The sequence below is a fragment of the Candida jiufengensis genome (genome assembly GCF_024610255.1).
Source record: "Candida jiufengensis strain CBS 10846 chromosome Unknown scaffold2, whole genome shotgun sequence".
Taxonomy (NCBI): domain Eukaryota; kingdom Fungi; phylum Ascomycota; class Pichiomycetes; order Serinales; family Debaryomycetaceae; genus Lodderomyces; species Lodderomyces jiufengensis.
In genome coordinates, this window is record NW_026261561.1 from 615647 (window position 1) to 634240 (window position 18594).

At 25.4% G+C, this 18594-nt stretch overlaps 4 protein-coding genes across 4 annotated transcripts; 2 read left to right on the forward strand and 2 right to left on the reverse strand. All coding sequences in view use genetic code 12, as the record gives it.

Annotated features, from left to right (window-relative positions):
• Positions 1-1246: 1246 nt before the first annotated feature.
• MDH1-3 (malate dehydrogenase) lies at positions 1247-2278 on the reverse strand (the record flags this gene model as incomplete). Its single annotated transcript, XM_051763918.1, has 1 exon — positions 1247-2278. The coding sequence occupies one exon, from the start codon at positions 2276-2278 to the stop codon at positions 1247-1249; it is 1032 nt and encodes a 343-aa protein (XP_051619400.1).
• A 780-nt stretch (positions 2279-3058) lies between these two features.
• On the forward strand, positions 3059-3892 carry KGF54_003341 (uncharacterized protein; the record flags this gene model as incomplete). The annotated part of the gene is made up of 1 exon (XM_051763919.1): positions 3059-3892. The coding sequence occupies one exon, from the start codon at positions 3059-3061 to the stop codon at positions 3890-3892; it is 834 nt and encodes a 277-aa protein (XP_051619401.1).
• A 261-nt stretch (positions 3893-4153) lies between these two features.
• Positions 4154-6037, forward strand: KGF54_003342 (methylenetetrahydrofolate reductase (NAD(P)H); the record flags this gene model as incomplete). Its single annotated transcript, XM_051763920.1, has 1 exon — positions 4154-6037. One exon carries the CDS (start codon positions 4154-4156, stop codon positions 6035-6037), a length of 1884 nt encoding a protein of 627 aa, XP_051619402.1.
• A 90-nt stretch (positions 6038-6127) lies between these two features.
• KGF54_003343 (uncharacterized protein) lies at positions 6128-8041 on the reverse strand (the record flags this gene model as incomplete). The annotated part of the gene is made up of 1 exon (XM_051763921.1): positions 6128-8041. The coding sequence occupies one exon, from the start codon at positions 8039-8041 to the stop codon at positions 6128-6130; it is 1914 nt and encodes a 637-aa protein (XP_051619403.1).
• Positions 8042-18594: the final 10553 nt, after the last annotated feature.

The following is an 18594-nucleotide window of genomic DNA, read 5'->3' on the forward strand; positions in this document are numbered from 1 at the left end:
TGTCACTAAAAATTATATAAATAGACACGAAATTTCCTCTTGGTTTAATCTGGACACATATTATCTAAAAAAATTTCTTTTCATCAATGATATACACTTAAGACAAGCATGTGATACCACTGAAGATTCTAAAGCAAGGCTGGTTCTTGCAGCTTTCTTCTTCGGCAAGTTCACAATCTCCAAAGTGAGTATGAGTTCAAGTTTACACAAGATTCATTCTTTACAAAAATATTTCATTTAATATTATTTTAAATTGTTTGAATTTTCAAAATTACTAATTTTCAACATTACATTTTGATAATTTAATAATGTTAGAAAGTTGGAGTTTTGCTGTGGACTGGAATGAGTTAAAATATTATTGTCAGCAAATAGCTTGTGGATCTAAAAATAGCTATAATTTACTGTTTGTTTTTCTTCCATTTTAGATTTAAAATTTAAAGTGTTTAAAGTATGTTTATGTTCAAGTTTACACAAGATTCATTCATTACGAAAAATATTTTATTTAATGTTATTTTGATTTGTTTGAGTTCTCAAAATTACTAATTCTCAACATTATATGTCGGTTATGTATAATGTTAAAAATTGGTGTTTTGTTGTGGTCTAGAATAACTTAAATTTGGCAATATCAGCAAAAGATTGTTTATAACTCTTCTAACGTAAAGTAGTGAAGAATCTTGAATGCTCCAATGATAGGTGAGATTGTTTACTTTAGTAACATAATCATCACCCTCGATGTTAGCCAAGTATCAGTTGTGGATAATATTTGTTTCATATTTTTAACTTACAGAGCTTGAGTTTGGTTAATTTCATAATGTCGTCTACTTCCATTATTTTTAGAAAATTTACATATTTATTACTTTTGTCTACGTATGTATGTGTCAATGTGTAAGTGGTAAGATTTTACTTCGTCATATTTGATGAATTTTTAATAAATTTTAATTGTATTATGTATTTTGTATTAACTAATATTGACCGAGTGTCAGGTTGTAAAGTTTACTCTTGATTTCTATTCTTTTTATACTTCTTCGCTATCTGCATACTATTAGAAGAAAAGGCTTCCGTCTTAAAAGGTCAATCATTATTCAAATCGTCTCATGTTCCTAGAGGCCATTAGAGAGCAAAACTTATAGGAGTTGCCAAAAAAGTATTTAGAACCATGACAAGCTCTTAATTTCTACAAAGCTCTGAGTATTTTATATTTGATCATCCATTATATTCAAATCTATAAAATCAAAAATTCAATTACTTATAATTTTGAAGCATTAACAAATTCAATACCTTGATCAATTGAACCTTTCAAACCTTTCAAAGCAACATCAATTAATTTTTTCTCTTTTTCACTAACATTTAATTTTTTAAATGGATCAATAAAACCAGCAATAGATCCATTTGTTAAATAAACAGGAACTGAAAAAAATTCAATACCACCTAAATATTTTTCTGAAAATGCTTTACCACCTTCTATACCAGGTAAATAAATATAAGCTGAATCTGGGACTTTATTTACAATAGAATCACCACCTGTTAATGATTTTATAACATATTCAGCAAATCTATAACCAGCATAAGCCATTGATAAGGTAGCTGATCCTGCACCATTTTTAGCTTTAACAACTTCATCACCACCAAATTGAACTCTATGAATAAATCCCTCATACTCCTTATCTGAATTTAATAATCTTATATTTGTATTATAATTAATTAATGGAACAATTGTATCACCTGAATGACCTCCAATAACTGAAATTTTACCTTTTAATAAAGAAGGATTAGTATTTGTTAATTCTCCATAAAATGTTTCAGCTCTAACACTATCTAAAGTAGTAACACCAAATAATTTTTTTGGATTAAAAACTCCTAATTTTTTTAAAACTTGTGCTGCAATAGGTACCGTTGAATTAACAGGATTTGATATAATTAAAATAGCAGCATTTGGACAAGTTCTACCAATATTAGCAACTAAATCTCTTATTATAGAAGCATTAATATTAAATAAATCAGCTCTTGTCATTCCTGGTTTTCTTGGTACACCAGCTGGTATAACAACAATATCTGAACCTTTCAAAGCTTCTACAATAGCAGTTTTATCTTCTTTGGATGATGGTTGATAACCTGTAACTACTGCTGGTGTATTAATATGTGATAAATCTGCTGCAACTCCCTTTGCATTAACAATATCATATAATGATAATTCTGAAACTTGAGGATTTAATTTTAATAACAATGATAATGGTTGACCAATACCACCTGCTGCTCCAGCTACTGTAACTTTTACCATATTTGTAAGATTAAGATTCTATAAATGTATGTGATAAGTGTAATTGAAATGAGTATATGAAATAAGTTGTTGTGGTAAAACTTGACTTGATAGAAAAGAAAAGAAAAATGTAACAAAATTTCAAAAATTGTGTATTGAAATATTCAATTTAATTTGTTTAATCTCCTTACAAATTAAAAAAAAGATCGTGGGGTAAAAATTAATATTATTTGTACTACCAAAAATATTCACGTGAATATTTAATTCTTAAAGGTATGGTATGTAAGAATTAGAGAATACTATCTATATAATTCGCTGGATAAGGGCTAGTTATTTCTTACTTAGGTAGCTAAGTTATAATTTGACCTTATAAACCTTTGGCCATTTTTACCGGGGATAAATGATGAAATTTTTGAAATTGTTCGATTCATTGAGGTCACAATATTAAAAAACCACAATATCTTTGGTGTCGCATGATGAAATTAACCGACACTTAAAAGATGTCTCAAAATTTTTTTTATTCCGAACGACAAAAAAAAAATTAAAAAGATAGAGAGAGACGAAATATAATAAACTTAATATTACAAATAGATCATTAAGGCATAAAAAACTTGAATCAATTTGATAGGTTTTATCGAAATAATAATACATCAATCTATTCAATAATTTTTAATTCAAAGGATCAATTTACTTTCTTAGATTGATAAATTCAAGTTTTTCGCTTTCTAGATTTGCTTAGTTATCGGACTTTATAAATATTCAAACTTTTATCTTCAAAATCATCAAAATCTAAGGATTGCAATGTTTAAATCAATTTTAATACTTTTATCAAGTACTTTGGCATTAACAAATGCAATTGACTGTTCAGTAAAAGAACTTCAGCCGTATAATTTGGAATTAATTAAAGGTATTCATACAGTGTCAACAATAAAAAATACACCACCATCAAAAACTAATATTACTTGGAATTTTGGAATATGTGAAACAATTAATAATAATAATAACAATTTAAAAGATTGTCCACAAAATTCAGATATTTGTGGTATAACTTCAATATTATTAGATAATAAAGAACCAATAGTATCAGAAATTTTTGGTTTTAATTCAAATATTCAAAAATCATATTCAACACTAGGTAAAAATGGTGAAAATGGAGTAATTGTAAGTATAAAGGGGGCTAATTGGGGTGATCAATTAATAAATGCGGAATTAAGTTTCAATTGTGATAAAAAAATTGATAATTATGAAATAAAATCAAATGAATGGAATGGTGAAACTTTAAGAATTGCAATACTGTCAAAAGGTGCATGTATTACAAGTGATAAAGATAAAAAGAAAAATAATGACAATAAAAACAATGATAAAGATAACAACAAGAAGAAAAATGACAATGGAGAATCATGGGGTTGGTTTACTTGGATTTTTATCTTTTTAGTTTTATTTTTAAGTATTTATATTATTGGTGGTGCTTGGTTTCAATATAATAAAGGTAATGCAATTGATTTTCAAAGTGCGCTTAAAGAAGTAATTGAAAATTTTATTGAATTATTGAAAAGTTTACCAAGTTTTGTTAGGGAAATTATTGAAAAATTTACTGGGAATAGTAGTAATAGAGGTGATTACAGTGCAGTATAATTTTTGGTTACTTAGAATCACAATAGTTTAAATAGTCTTGTATTGGGAGATCTATGTAATTTGAAGTATATAGATCAATCAATTAATTATCATTCAAGTATCTGTGTAGATCTTATGCTCTTTGTATGAAACAGATTGAAAAATTAACTTTAATGCATAGATTCCCGAGTGAAAAAAAAAAATAATTAATACATACGCTGCAACATGTAAATTAGTTTTCTACTCCACAATAACCTTTATTCATTACAACAACCACCAAATATGAGTACTGTCAAAGATCTTATAAATTCATTAGGTCCAGATGAAAAATTTGTATCTTTTGAATTCTTCCCACCAAAAACAGACTCAGGTTTTAGAAATTTATTAGCAAGATTAAATCGTTTATCAGCATTTAATCCATTATTTATTACAGTTACATGGGGAGCTGGTGGTTCAACTAGTGAAAAATCCTTAGATTTAGCAGCTACTTGTCAAAAGAAAATTGGTCTTAACACAGTATTACATTTGACATGTACAAACACCAACAAGGAAGTCATTGATGAAGCGTTAGCAAGAGCTAAAACAAATGGTATAAGAAACATATTAGCATTAAGAGGAGATCTAGCAAGAACAGAAGAATATTGGACACCAAATTGTGAATTCAAAAACGCAATTGATTTAGTTAAATATATAAGAGAACATTATGGTGATTATTTTTGTATTGGAGTAGCTGCTTATCCGGAGGGACATGTTGATGGATCTGATAATTCAAATCAAAATCCTAAAAAGGACATACCTTATTTAATAGAAAAAGTGAAAGCTGGTGCTGATTTCATAATAACTCAATTATTTTTTGATGTTGATAAATTTATAAGTTTTGAAAAATTAATTAAACAAGAACCAGAACTCAAAAATATACCATTGATACCTGGTCTAATGCCTATTACAACCCATAAAGTATTCACAAGAGCTACAAAATTATCACATGCAACAATACCGTCAACCATATATAATAATTTTGAAGATATAAAAAATGATGATGATGCAGTAAAATCTTTAGGAGTTGAATTACTTTGTGATATAATTGATAAAATTAATAAATCAACAAATTTAAAAGGTTATCATTTTTATACATTAAACTTGGAAAAAGCAGTAGCATCAATAATAAATGAATCAAAAGTATTACATCCAATCTTGGAAGGTCCATCAACAAGATTTGAAAATGAAGATGCATTAGCTTCAGATTCCGAAGATGAAGAAATTCCAAATGGTCAAAAACCACAACAACAAAGAAGAAAATCATCAATAAATGAAAACGTAGTAGGTAAATCAATGAATACTAAATTATTATACAGTAATAAAAAGGCATTATTTGAAATAAGTAGAGGTAAAGGAGCATTAGGTAAAGATGCAACATGGGACGATTTTCCCAATGGTAGATTTGGTGATTCTAATTCACCAGCTTATGGAGAAATTGATGGGTATGGACCAAATTTAAAAATTCATAACCCCAAGGAAGCAATAACAAAATGGGGTTCACCAACAACTACAAAACAATTAAGTTCAATTTTTATAGATTATCTTTCTGGTAAAATTGATGTTGTTCCATGGGCTGATAGTTCATTATCTCCAGAAACTGCTATTATACAAGAACAATTATTTGAATTGAATGAGAAAGGTTGGTTTTCAGTTGCTTCTCAACCTGCTGTAAATGGATGTAAATCAACAGATAATATTTTTGGTTGGGGACCTCCAAATGGTATAATTTATCAAAAATCATTTGTTGAGTTATTTATACCTAAAAAGGACTGGGAACAACTTAAACCCCAATTAGATGAATCAACTACTTTTTATGCAGGTAATAATAAGGGAGAAATAGAATCAAATTTACCAATAAATCAAAGTCATAATTTTAAATCTAAAAATGCAGTAACTTGGGGAGTTTTTCCATCAAAAGAAGTTATACAACCTACAGTAATAGATTATGAATCTTTTAAAGCTTGGAATGAAGAAGCATTTTTATTATGGTTAGAATGGTCAAGATGTTATAAGAAACAATCTGAGAGTTTTAAATTATTAAATTCAGTTTATGAAAATTATGTATTGGTTAGTTTAATTCATCATGAGTTTCCTGAGGAAAACGCTTTGTGGGATTTACTATTATAGCAACTGGCTATGAAATATAAACTATAAATTTGAGTAGTAGTTACATTTTATAGAGTATGTATTCGTATATAATTAATAAATTTATTCCAATTAACGATTTGGTACTCCTAATTGATGTAAAGCACCATGATTATCTAAAGCTGCCATAGCAGATTTTTGACTTGATTTCTTTTTACTTGTATCAACACCAAATCCTAATTGAATACCATTACATGAACAAATAGTATGATATTCAGTACCAACTTGATTAACATCATAATCAGCTTTTAATTGTAATGGTCCTAATATGGCATACAAATCATTTTTAGCTTGCATATTAATTTCTTTTACTGATAATGGAACTCTTGGACAATTTATTGGTTGATTGAAAGCACTTACTGGTTCTGGAACTCCAAAACTATTCATTTGATTGTTTATTTGTTGATATGAATTGTGTGGTGAACCTCTTGACATTTGCATTTGTGGTGGTAGTGGTTGTGGTTGACCAAATTGTGAAAACATTGGTTGTTGTTGTTGTTGTGGTGGTGGTGGTTGTTGTTGATATGTAGGTTGTTGACCATATCTTTGCATTGGTGGTGGAGATTGTTGATAACCGACATTTTGAGGAGGCATTTGGTTTTGATACATTGAATTTTGTTGATATGGATATTGTTCATGTATACCTTGTGATACTTCTGATGTAACCAGAGACATTCTATATTGTGATCTTGGGGCTGTATTAGCATCTCTTGAATTAGTTTGGTATGCATGTGGATCAGAGTAATTATCATGAACTGCTACTGCCATGGATTGTTGCTGATTATGATCGACCGGAACTAGTTCACCTCTATTTCTTAAATAACTTTCTTTCATAATTGTGAAAATCTTGTTTATACTATTTTGATTATCCATAACATCTAAAACTGCACGATCTTTTGCATCTTCAAAACTTACACTAGATACTCCAACTCCCAAAACTTCCCCACCAACTAAAACATGAGCAAGATGTGGATCTGATTTTACTTCAACAATTTCATATTTAATATTATCGAATGGTAATTTTGTTAAATTTGTTATAGATTTAAATAAATTTTCTAATTCAATTAATGCAATTTTTCCAATTGGAGTTGTAGATGCTTTTAAATCAATTACCAAAGGTTCATATAATTTTTTCAACCACAATTTAATTTCTTTCAAGTCATAATTTTCCATTTGTAGACCAGCTATATAAGATAAGAAAATATTTCCACATATGACCATTTTTTCTTCAATATTTGCATCTGAAGATAGATTATACTTCATTGAGTCAACTAAATTATACCCAAAGGCAAATTTAGCTAATTGTTCAGAAGACATCAATCTACTTCTTATAACCACCAAATCATTTTCATATAAATTTGGAAATTTTTCTTCCAATATTTCTAGTAATAAGAAATCCATAATCGATCTACCTCTTATTGCCAATTTTGCATTATGTGAATTATTATACTTGATTGATTTTGATTCAACAAAGTCACTAATACGTCTATATGACTTATCTGTACAAATTCTGACTAATAATAAATCATTTGCCATTAATGGTAATGTAGGTGGATATGAATAATAATCAGTTGATAACTTGGTGCTTTCATCATTAAATTTCAACAACTTCTTAGTTTTATCATCAACTGTTGGAATTATATCTAAGAAAGTTTGTAAAGTTTGATCAGTACCTGCAGCTGCTTTGAAATTTACATTTAATAATCCAGTTAAAAATGGTAATTTTTCAGCTTCACCTAATTGACGTATTCTAACAGCTACTTTGATTTGTGGGGTTTCAATAATTCCTTTTAATCTATCCAATGTACTTACTGCTTCACCTGTTTCAATTTTAGCATTCCCTAACTTTAAATAGTATTCAAATAATTCTGGAGTTGGCGATTTTTCAAGAATTGATTTATAAGTTGCTTGAAATTGTGAGATGATTGCTCTTAGTTGTACTAGATCTTCAACTGTAGCTGATAATGGTTTATCTGGTTTTGACATTATATTAGTTTCATTGATGATGATGATATACTAAGTAATAGTAATCTACTGTTATAACTGAATATGATCAGTCAGTATGGAAAAAGTAGTCTGTTATATTTTTTTTTCTGTTGTTTTCTTGTAAGAAATTCGCACTAAAATAATATGTAATAATAAATTTTTATTACAATAGTCTACATAGATAATTGAAAAAATTGCTTATTGTAATATACTTATTATTGTAATCAATGAGATGTAATGAGAAGGAAGTGCAAATTTGCATTCTGAAAGTTTCAAACTGTTCGTAATGTTGAGAAAACGATAGATTAAGCTATGGGAAAGAGTCAAAATAACAGATGAACAAATAAAGAGATAAACTGTCTACAACTCAAAATTTTTGGAACTTAACATACAAAATACATATAACATTTATTAATTCAAAATGAAAATCAATATTAAGGGATGCAATAATAGTGTCACTTGTCGTCCGCACAAAGAAACTCTTTCCTTAAACTTATTGTTTTCAAATTAAGCAAAGGAGAAGAATTCATACTTCAAAAAGCTAGAGCATATGTAAATAAAAAAGCATGCAGTAGGAATGAAAAATATAAAGAATGTATGACAAACTTTATATAAATTCTATATATCAAACCAAACAAATGAATCAATCTTCAATGAAACATTCGTAAGGTATAATAATCTTACTGTGCCCGTTATTTACCTTTTATATTTCACATATCGCCAGCACTGGAACACTTAAAAACACACAAAATTAGTTTATAGTTATAGAAGAACTTGAGAAATTTTTGGTGAAACTCAGAAGTATTTATAATTTTTCAAAATACAAATTCAACCCCTTTCAAATTCCATAAACACAACACAAAATTTAGAATTAATACGTTTTTAAACAAAATTATTAGTGGGATTTTAATTGTTTTTTATTAATTAATTTTATTTATATTTCAAAATAATTTTATATACATTTTATTAATTTATAAATCTGAAACAATTTTTTGAATAATAAAATATTATATACAGAACCTGCTCTATACTTTTGTTGGGGATTTTTGCATTATTTCTTAAAACATAAATATTAAGACAATAAATAGTTTAATATCTCAATCCTGTGTAAACTTATAAGGTAGAAAATAACTTTAAGGGATTAAACTTTATTTATCAGTTGATCTTGATTAATCGTTAGTATTCTATACCTTATAGATGATTTAATAAACAAATTCGTTCTTGTTAGGTTAGTTAAGAGATCAACTACAATTCTTGAAAATGTTTTGAATACAAAAAATACAATATAAATACGTTTATTAAGAAATAAGGATTTTAACATCAACAAAAATTTTCAAATAAATATATATCAATGAATGAAATTAATTCGAAAAGAAAAACTAATCTGTTGAAGTTATGAAATGCTATTATGTGGAAAATACAATCTGATAATAAAACATTTCTAAACTCTGATTCACAAACTAAACAAATAGTATTATAAAATTATAATATATTTGTGGAGAATGATCAAGAATTGATTTTCTATTTAATTGTAGAAATTATTGCTCCAAAGAATTATAGGTAATTTGTAAAAGCACTCAAAGGACTGGGTTTTCAATTATTGTAAATTCAACAAATTCTGAAATTAATGGAAAATTTGTCTCTATTTATAAAATCTCAGGGTACTTCTTCTTACGTAATCCTTAGTAGATACAAACAAATATTAATTTGTTACCCGTATTAGTCCAAATATTATATTTGTTGGTCTCCTAATTAAAGATAAAAATAATTTAAAATCTGAAACAAAAATTTTAACAATAAAGAATTTTTTTTTTTTTTACTTTTCTGCATATAAATGAGAACCATACAATGTAAAACATTTAGTATCACATAATACCAATTCCATTGTTAAGGACATAAATACATTGTATGTTTCCAATTGTAAACTGAAATTTCAAAATTAAGAACAAATCAAGTGTTCGGTTAACAAGCCACCTCTCTCCTTGAATTATCTAAGAGCGGATGCTATTTACCAAAACTCTCAAGAAGTAGTTATACGTATATTCCTAATTAGTTTGTAGATACTACTATTTCAAAATCTTGACCCAGGGATATAGATCTTTCCCATCGATATCATTTGTCAGAAATTTGGATGGTAAAATTTTCATTGATGATATTATATTAAGCAATGGTTATCAGTTGTTGTAAAGGGATTGATCAGTCAGTGTAGAATAACTAATTTGTTATTTTTTTGATCTATTTTTTTCTTTTTTGTAAGAAATTCAGATCAAGATATATATTTTTAAAACATTACAAGAAAAAACTATACTTGAATAAATAATTTTTTTCATAGCTAATGATAAACCACAAAAACTTAGAACAAATCAGAGGCTTGACAGCAGTCATAAACTTAGATTGTTCCAAGAGTCATACCTACTTCATGATTTTTCTGAGCAAAATTTGAGCCTTAGCTTTTGTCGTTCTCCATTCTACAATAATTGTTTAAACAATATAAGATAATCTTTCTTCAATACGTATTGTTTAGTTAACATTCCACGTAACAAGAATTTGTTAAATAATTGACCTCTTCCTTTTTAGACAGCTAGGAAATTTCTTACCAAGCGAATACATTGAAAAGTCAAAATGATCAATTTATTTCAACAATAAATAGTCATTATGCGCAACAGTAATGTTGAAAGAGTTGAACTTTACAAGACAAGATTCAAATACAAATAAATAGTTACATGCATTATATTGAAGCAAAAACAGAATTAATAAAAATTTAAAAACCACTTTAATTGAAAAACGACTTTCTAAACCAAATTACTAATTATTAAAATTATTCTTGAAGTGAAATTTGAAAAACTATTTTTTCCAGGCAAAATATATAAAAAAAATCTAGTCAATAAAATGAAGATTAAAGTAAGAAAGATTACTTAATACGAAAATGATTCAAGCACACAAATTGAAATCCTCTTTAACATATAAAATTTGATGTAAAGTCAAAATCATACAGAAAAAGAGCAACACAAACCAAACAAATAAAATTAGAACTAAATTCATCTATTTGTGAAGAATGATTATCATTTGGGACTTGTGAATATAGTAATGACACTATTCATACTTAACTGAAAATTAGAAAAAAGCTAAGAAGTACATTGAAGCAAAAAAAAACTGAGATGAATTATTATTTATATTATATATATATTATATGTTTGAAAAATTATTCTAGTTATTCAACCTCTCTCAATTTTTAGAATCAATTTAAATATAATTTTCACAAGATAATTTAAATACAATTTTACTCCACTTTTTCATATTTTGTTGAGAAACTCACTAACTATAATTTATGCATAGTAATTCTATATTTTGTATTGTGATAAATAATTAATTTAAATTGTAATAATTAAATAATAAAAATTAAATTTTTAAAATTCTGAAACAAAAATTAAAACAATAGATGATTTATATGCAGGAGTAAATATTTTTATCAGTATTAAGCAAAGTGTCAATTTTACAACAAAATGAGAGACAAAATATTTTAATTTTAGTAATAGTTTTATATCATGATGAAAGTAATTAAAAGAGTTGAGCTACATTATCAAATAAATTTTAATCAAAATACAAAATACAATATAAAATTATACATTAAAATATATTAATTTATTTACAAATAAATCAAGCTTTCCCAAGTTATGCTCATAGACTAAACTTCATTAATATATGTCATGAAAACAAACATGATAATAACTTTTTGAGATTTTGCAAACCCGGTAATACCTTCCAAATAAATTTCAGAAATTAAAACAATTCAAAACAAAAACTTTAGGTTCATAATTTAATACCACAAGTAAATGATAAGAAATTGAGAACTTTTGATCACATTTTAAACAAACAAATATCATAAAATTATGATAATTTCGTAACAAATGATATATTTTGTTTTGATCATGATTGAATCTGCGTATGAAGTCGCTGATGATATCAATATATTATTCCTCTGTTGTCTCGACTAAATTTTAAAAATGTTGCTATTAAAATATACCAAAATTAAAATCAAAAAATTTAATTGAAAAAAAACATGAGAAATTCTCTCTCTTTAAATATTTAGAAAATATTAATATCTAAGTTTAATTTTTTGTGGGGATTTTAAAACTCAAGAATTAATGAGAAAAAAAAAAAATTAAACTTTTTTATTAAATTATAATAATTTTGATATAATACAGATAAACAATTTGTTTTTAAATTTAAAAATTCTTTTAGTAAAATAATCTTCAAAATGACCAATAAATTAATTTAGCAAAACCAAAAGGAAATAGTTTAAAATTACATTTAAAAATCTGTATTTAAAGAAATGAAATAAAGTTATACATTAAATTAAAATTACTTACTTGAATCACACTTACCAAATTTAGCTTGTTGGCTCAAAGCTATGTAAATAAACTGTATGTTTTGCTTGTTGTAACAAATTCCCCGGGTTTTATGAGGCCTAATATCATATGAAACAAGTTTTTCAATCCTACTATTTGTATCATATAATAATAAAAATGACACAATCCTATGAACTAAAATATAGTATTTCCCTATGAAGTGTGTAGTAACAATTCATAAATTGGTACAAATTTTTTACAAAAAAGAAGAGAAGAAATCAAAAATATAACAAATTAAATTTTCTACACATACTAATCAATTAATTTTAGACAACTGACCACCGAAACTTAGTACTTCATCATCATCAATGAAATTATTACCAACCGAATTTCTGACATATGATATTGATGAAAAAGATCTATATCCCTAAGGAAGGATTTCGAAATAGTAGAGTCTACAAACCAATTTGAACTATACGTATAATTTTTCTTGAGACTTTTGGTAAATCAAGGTAAGAGGTAGCTTATTTACCAAACATTTGCTTTGAACTTAATTTTAAATTTTCAGTTTACAATTGAAAAAATACCAATTAAAAATTAGTGTTATTGGCAAAAGAATTTATTTTTTGTGGTGATATAAGAGTTTTTTACATTATGTGATTCTCATTTATTTGCAGTAAAATTTCATTTAATAATTTAATTTTTATTGTTTAAAATTTTGTTTCAAATTTTAAATTATTTTTTAAATTAACAAAAATATAAAATGGGAAAATCACGGGTAACAAATTAACAATTTTTTATATCTATTAAAGATTACACGTTAAAAGAAGTATCCTGAAATTTAATAAATAGAGACAAATTCTTTATTTATTTCAGAATTTTTTGAATCTACAATACTTAATCAACATTTTAATTTCCTTTGGCAAATTACTTTAGTTTCAGTGATGCCTTGACTCACTACCATAATTAATTAGGAAATCAATTTTTGATCATTCTTTAGAAAAATATTATAATTTTATGGTATTATTTGTTTAGTTTGTGAAGTAGAGTTTAGAAATGTTTTATTATCAAATTGTATTTTCCACATAATAGCATTTCATAAATTCAATAAAATAGTTTTCCTTTTGATTAGCATACACTGATTTTTTCATTTTAAAGTTTCGATCAGCAGCATCTTTGAAATTAAAAATTATCCATAACATTGAAAATTCCTTTCCAACCTTGTGCAGATGTTAAAGGAATGTTCTGCTAAACTAAATTGTGAGAATATCTTCACTCACTACTACATTGAATTATAATATCAACTTTGGATCATTTTCAGCTAATAAATTATAGTCTTTTAAAATTAGTTGTTCAATTTGTGGAAGAGAGTTCATAAACGTTTCATAATAAAGCTGTTGAAATTCACATGGCTCGATTCTTGCATTTACAAATTTGGATTTTTCATTCTCAATTTCCTTACACAGACTTATTTGTGTAAGGAATGTGTCTGATCTTACATACATTACCTCTCAATAAATGTATTTATATTGTATTTCTTGTATTCATATGTTTTCAAGAATTGTAGTTGATCTCTTTAACTATTTAAGCTTATAAAATTGAATTGAATTATAACACTGAGCTCACGATGTTTCTTAAAAATCGCTTTTTATAGTTTATCAAAAGCAGTTTGTTATTGTCACAGATTAAGATTAATTCAAATCAAATATTATTCATTAATTACCGAAATATTGTCAATTTATGATTATTCCGAAGAGTTTGACTTGAAAAGAGTTAATAATACTTTTAATAATTAATGATAAACTACAGAAACTAAAATAAATCATGTTTTGAAAGCAGACAAAGATGGTTTCAAAAATCATGCTTACTTCACCATTTTCTCTGAAAAAAAAATTGGCTTTAGCTTTTGTGGTTTTCTTTTCTGCAACAATTGATTAAACAACAGTATTTTTTGTTGATCTTCAATATGTATTGTTTAGTTCTCATTTAACGTAACACATTAAATTTGTCAAATAATTAACCTCTCCCTCGTCAGAAAACCTGGTAATTTCTTACCAAGCGTATACATCAGAAAGTCAATATGTATAATTTATTAAAACAATAAATAGTCAGTAAGCGCAACAGTAATGCTGAAGAAGTTGAACTTTACAAGTCAAAAATTAAAATACAAATAAATAGTTACATGCATTAAATTGAGGTATACACAGAATATTCAAGACTTTCCTGACCAATCTAATTGGAGAAGATGATTCCTGAACAAGCAACTAGTTTCTTAAAAATGGTTATTCCTGATGCTGAAAATGAAGACCAGTTTAAGTTGGTGATGTGTTGAATTAGTAATAAATTCTGAAGTTAAGTAGAAATAGCGAAGATGATTTTTATAACATCAAGCATACAAATTGAAATGATGTAAAGTCAAAATCATATAGTAAAAGAGCAACACAAACCAAACAAATAAAATTAAAACTGAAATAACTTATTTGTGAAGAATGATTATCATTTGGGGACTTATGAAGATAGATAAGTATCCGGCTGGTAATTTATTAAGCAGTAGAAAGTAGCTAAGTAGTACATTGAAGCAAAAAAAATTTAAGAATAAATTGTTATTTATATTTATAATTTTAAAAAATTATTCTAGTTATTCAACCTCCATCATTTTTTAAAACTAATTTGAAATAATTTTCACAGGATAATCTAATTATGAATTTACTCCACTTTTTTATTTTCTGTTGAGAATCTCAATAAATTACTGTATATTATTTTATTTATTTCTAATTTTGTTATTTCTTTTGTATTGTGATAATTAATTAAATAATTAATTTAATTAAACTTTAAAAATTCTGAAACAAAAAATTTAACAACAGGAAATTTATATGCAGAATTAAGTTTTTTTATCAGTATGGAGCACAGTCAATTTTACAACCAAGTATGAGACAAGATATTCTGATTTTAGTTATAGATTTGAATTGTAATCAAAGTAATTGAAAGAGTTGAGCTACAATATCAAGTGAATATTATTCAGAATACAAAATACAAAATAAAATTATACATTAAAAACATAATATTCTTCTCCACAAATATATCAAGATTTCCCTAGTTATGCACATAAACTAAATTTTATCAGTATTTGTCATGATATAAAACATATTAATAACTTTTAAGGATATCATCGCGTCCGCGATATTACCCATATCTTTTAGTCATAATAAATTTTAAAATTCAAAACAAAAACTTCAGGTTCATAATTTCATACCATGAGGAAATGATAAGAAATTGAGAACTTTTGGTCACATTTTAAACAAACAATTATCATAAAATTATGATATTTTCGTAAAAAATGGTAGATTTTGTTTTACTCATAAATGAATCTGCTGATGAAGTAGCTGATGCTATCAATTAAATTTTCCTATGTTTTAACTAAAAATTGAAAAATGTTGCTATTAAATCAAAATTGAAATGAGAAATTTGAAACAAGAAAACTTCAACTTAATTGGTAAGTAAATTTTGTAAAATATAATAAAAAAAAAAATGGGAAATTCTCTCTTTTTATATAGAAAATATTATCTAAGTTTAATTTTTTGTGGGGATTTCAAAATTTAAAAAATATAAGAATTAAACTTTTTCATTAAATTATTATAATTTTGATATTATATACACGTATATAATTTTTTATAAATTACAAAAGTTTCTGTCGAATAACTTTTGAAATGGTCAATGGATTAATTATATACAAACGATGAATGGATTAATTTAGCAAAGCTAGTGAGTAAATAGTTTGAGTAAACGTATAAAAATCTGTGTTTTAAGAAATACAAAATAAAGTTATACAATTCATTAAAATCGTACTTGCCAATTTGTTACCCCAAAGTATACTTGTTAGAAAACAAATCTCTTGTGAATCTATGAAGCAACTGAAAAAAAAATGATTACTGTCTGTATCAAAAATACAATACAAATCTATGAACTCCTTTTAAATCAAAATATTGATAAGTATCATAAATTTATAAGATCTTGGTAGAGAATGATATTTAATTTAGTCTTTTTGACGATAATAAACTGTTTTAGATTAAAATCAAAGAAGACCTTTGAAGACATCATGAGCTTAATGTAATAATTCAATTCAATCTTAAAAGCATTAATGGTTAAAGACATCAACTACAATTCGTAAGAATTTTTTGAATACAAAAAATACAATATAAATATATTTAATAAAAGGTATGGTATGTAAAATTAAACACATTATTCAAACACCAAAATCTGGCCACAATAAAAATCTATTAAAAAATCCATTACGTTAATGTCAGTGATTGAAATCATGTAAAAAATACAACTCGATAATGAATCATTTATGATTTCTATTTCACAAACTAAACAGATATTATTATAAAACTATAACATATTTGTAGAGAATGATCAAAATTAATATTTTATTTCATTGTAATAGGAGTGAAGATATTCACCAAAAAAAAAGTCAAAGGTGAATATTAATTTCAAACATAGCCGCAGCACAATATTAATAATGAAACAATTGTACATGCTAAATAAAAAGAAAACTAATTTGTTGAATTCATGAAATGCTATCATGTGGAAAATACAACTTGATAGTAAGACATTTATAAACTCTTTTCCACAGACTAAACAAATAATATTATAAAATTATAATGTATTTGTAGAGAATGATCAAAACTTAATATTTTAATTAACTGTAGTGAAATAAACTAGCACCAAAAATACACAGTTAATTCGCAAAAGAACTCAAATGATTAGGTTTCCAATTATTGTAAATTCAAATAATACTAACAATTATGGAAAAGTTTGTCTTTATTTATAAAATTTATAAATATTATTTTGTAAAGTTATTCTAGTAGTTCTACCTCTTTCAAAAATCAATTTAAAAATAATTTTCACAGGATAATTTAAATATAAATTTACCCCTCTTTTTTGTATTTTGTTGAGAATATCAATAACTAAATTTATATATAGTAATTTTAATATTTTATATTGTGATAATTAATAAATTAAATAATAATTAAATTAAATTAAATTTTAAAAATTCTGAAACAAAAATTAAAACAATAGAGGTTTATATGCAGAATTGAATTTCTTTATCACTACTGAGCATAGTCAATTTTACAACCAAGTATGAGACAAGATATTTGATTTTAGTAATAAAATTAAATCGCAATGGAAGTAATTTAAAGAGTTGAGCTACAATATCAAATAAATTTTTATCAAAATACAAAATACAACATAAAATTATACATTAAAATATATTAATTCATTTACAAATAACCCAAAAATTCCCTAGCTATATGAATTGCACATATTGAAACCGAGACATAAAAAGCTTAAAGCCAAGTTACCTCATAAACTAAACTTCATTAATATATGTCATGAAAACAAACATGATAATAACTTTTCAAGATTACATAAAAAAGGTAATACCTTCCACTTTTTCAGTTCAAATAATTTTCAAACATCAACACAATTCAAAACAAAAACTTCAGGTTCATAATTTCATACCATAAGTAAATGATAAGAAATTAAGAACTTTTGAACACATTTTAAACAAGCAATTATCATAAAATTATGATATTTTCGTAAAAAATGATCTATTTTGATTTTCTATTCTGTTGGTAAATGGTAAAATCCAACCTGGAATATTTAAATAAAAAATTAGTACTAAATTTCAAGATTAAAAACTTATAACATAGTTGGTTGGTAAATTTTGAAAATTTTAATTAAAAAAAAAATGAGAAATTTTCTCTTTTTATAATAAATTAATATCTAATAAGTAAGTAGACTATAATTTTTGTAGAGATTTTGAAATTTAGAATAATAATAAAAAAGAATGTGACTTTTTAATTAAATTATTAAAATTCATTTTATATACAGGATATAAGTTTTTTCTAGATAAAAAATTTAATTTTAGTCGAATAATTTTGAAAATGATTAATGAATTTATTTAACAAAGCCAGTAAGTAAATAGTCTAGAATTTTAATTAGTTTTCTTTGTTCAAATAAATACGAAATAAAGATACACAATGAATTGAAACTAAATTGAATCACATTCATCAGATCAAGCTTGTTGGCAACGAGGCATACAAATAAGAAAATAGAATGTATGTTTTGCTTGTTCTAACGCCTAGGGTCTTTATGTAGCAACTAAAACCATATAAAGCAAGTCGTTTAATTCTACTACTT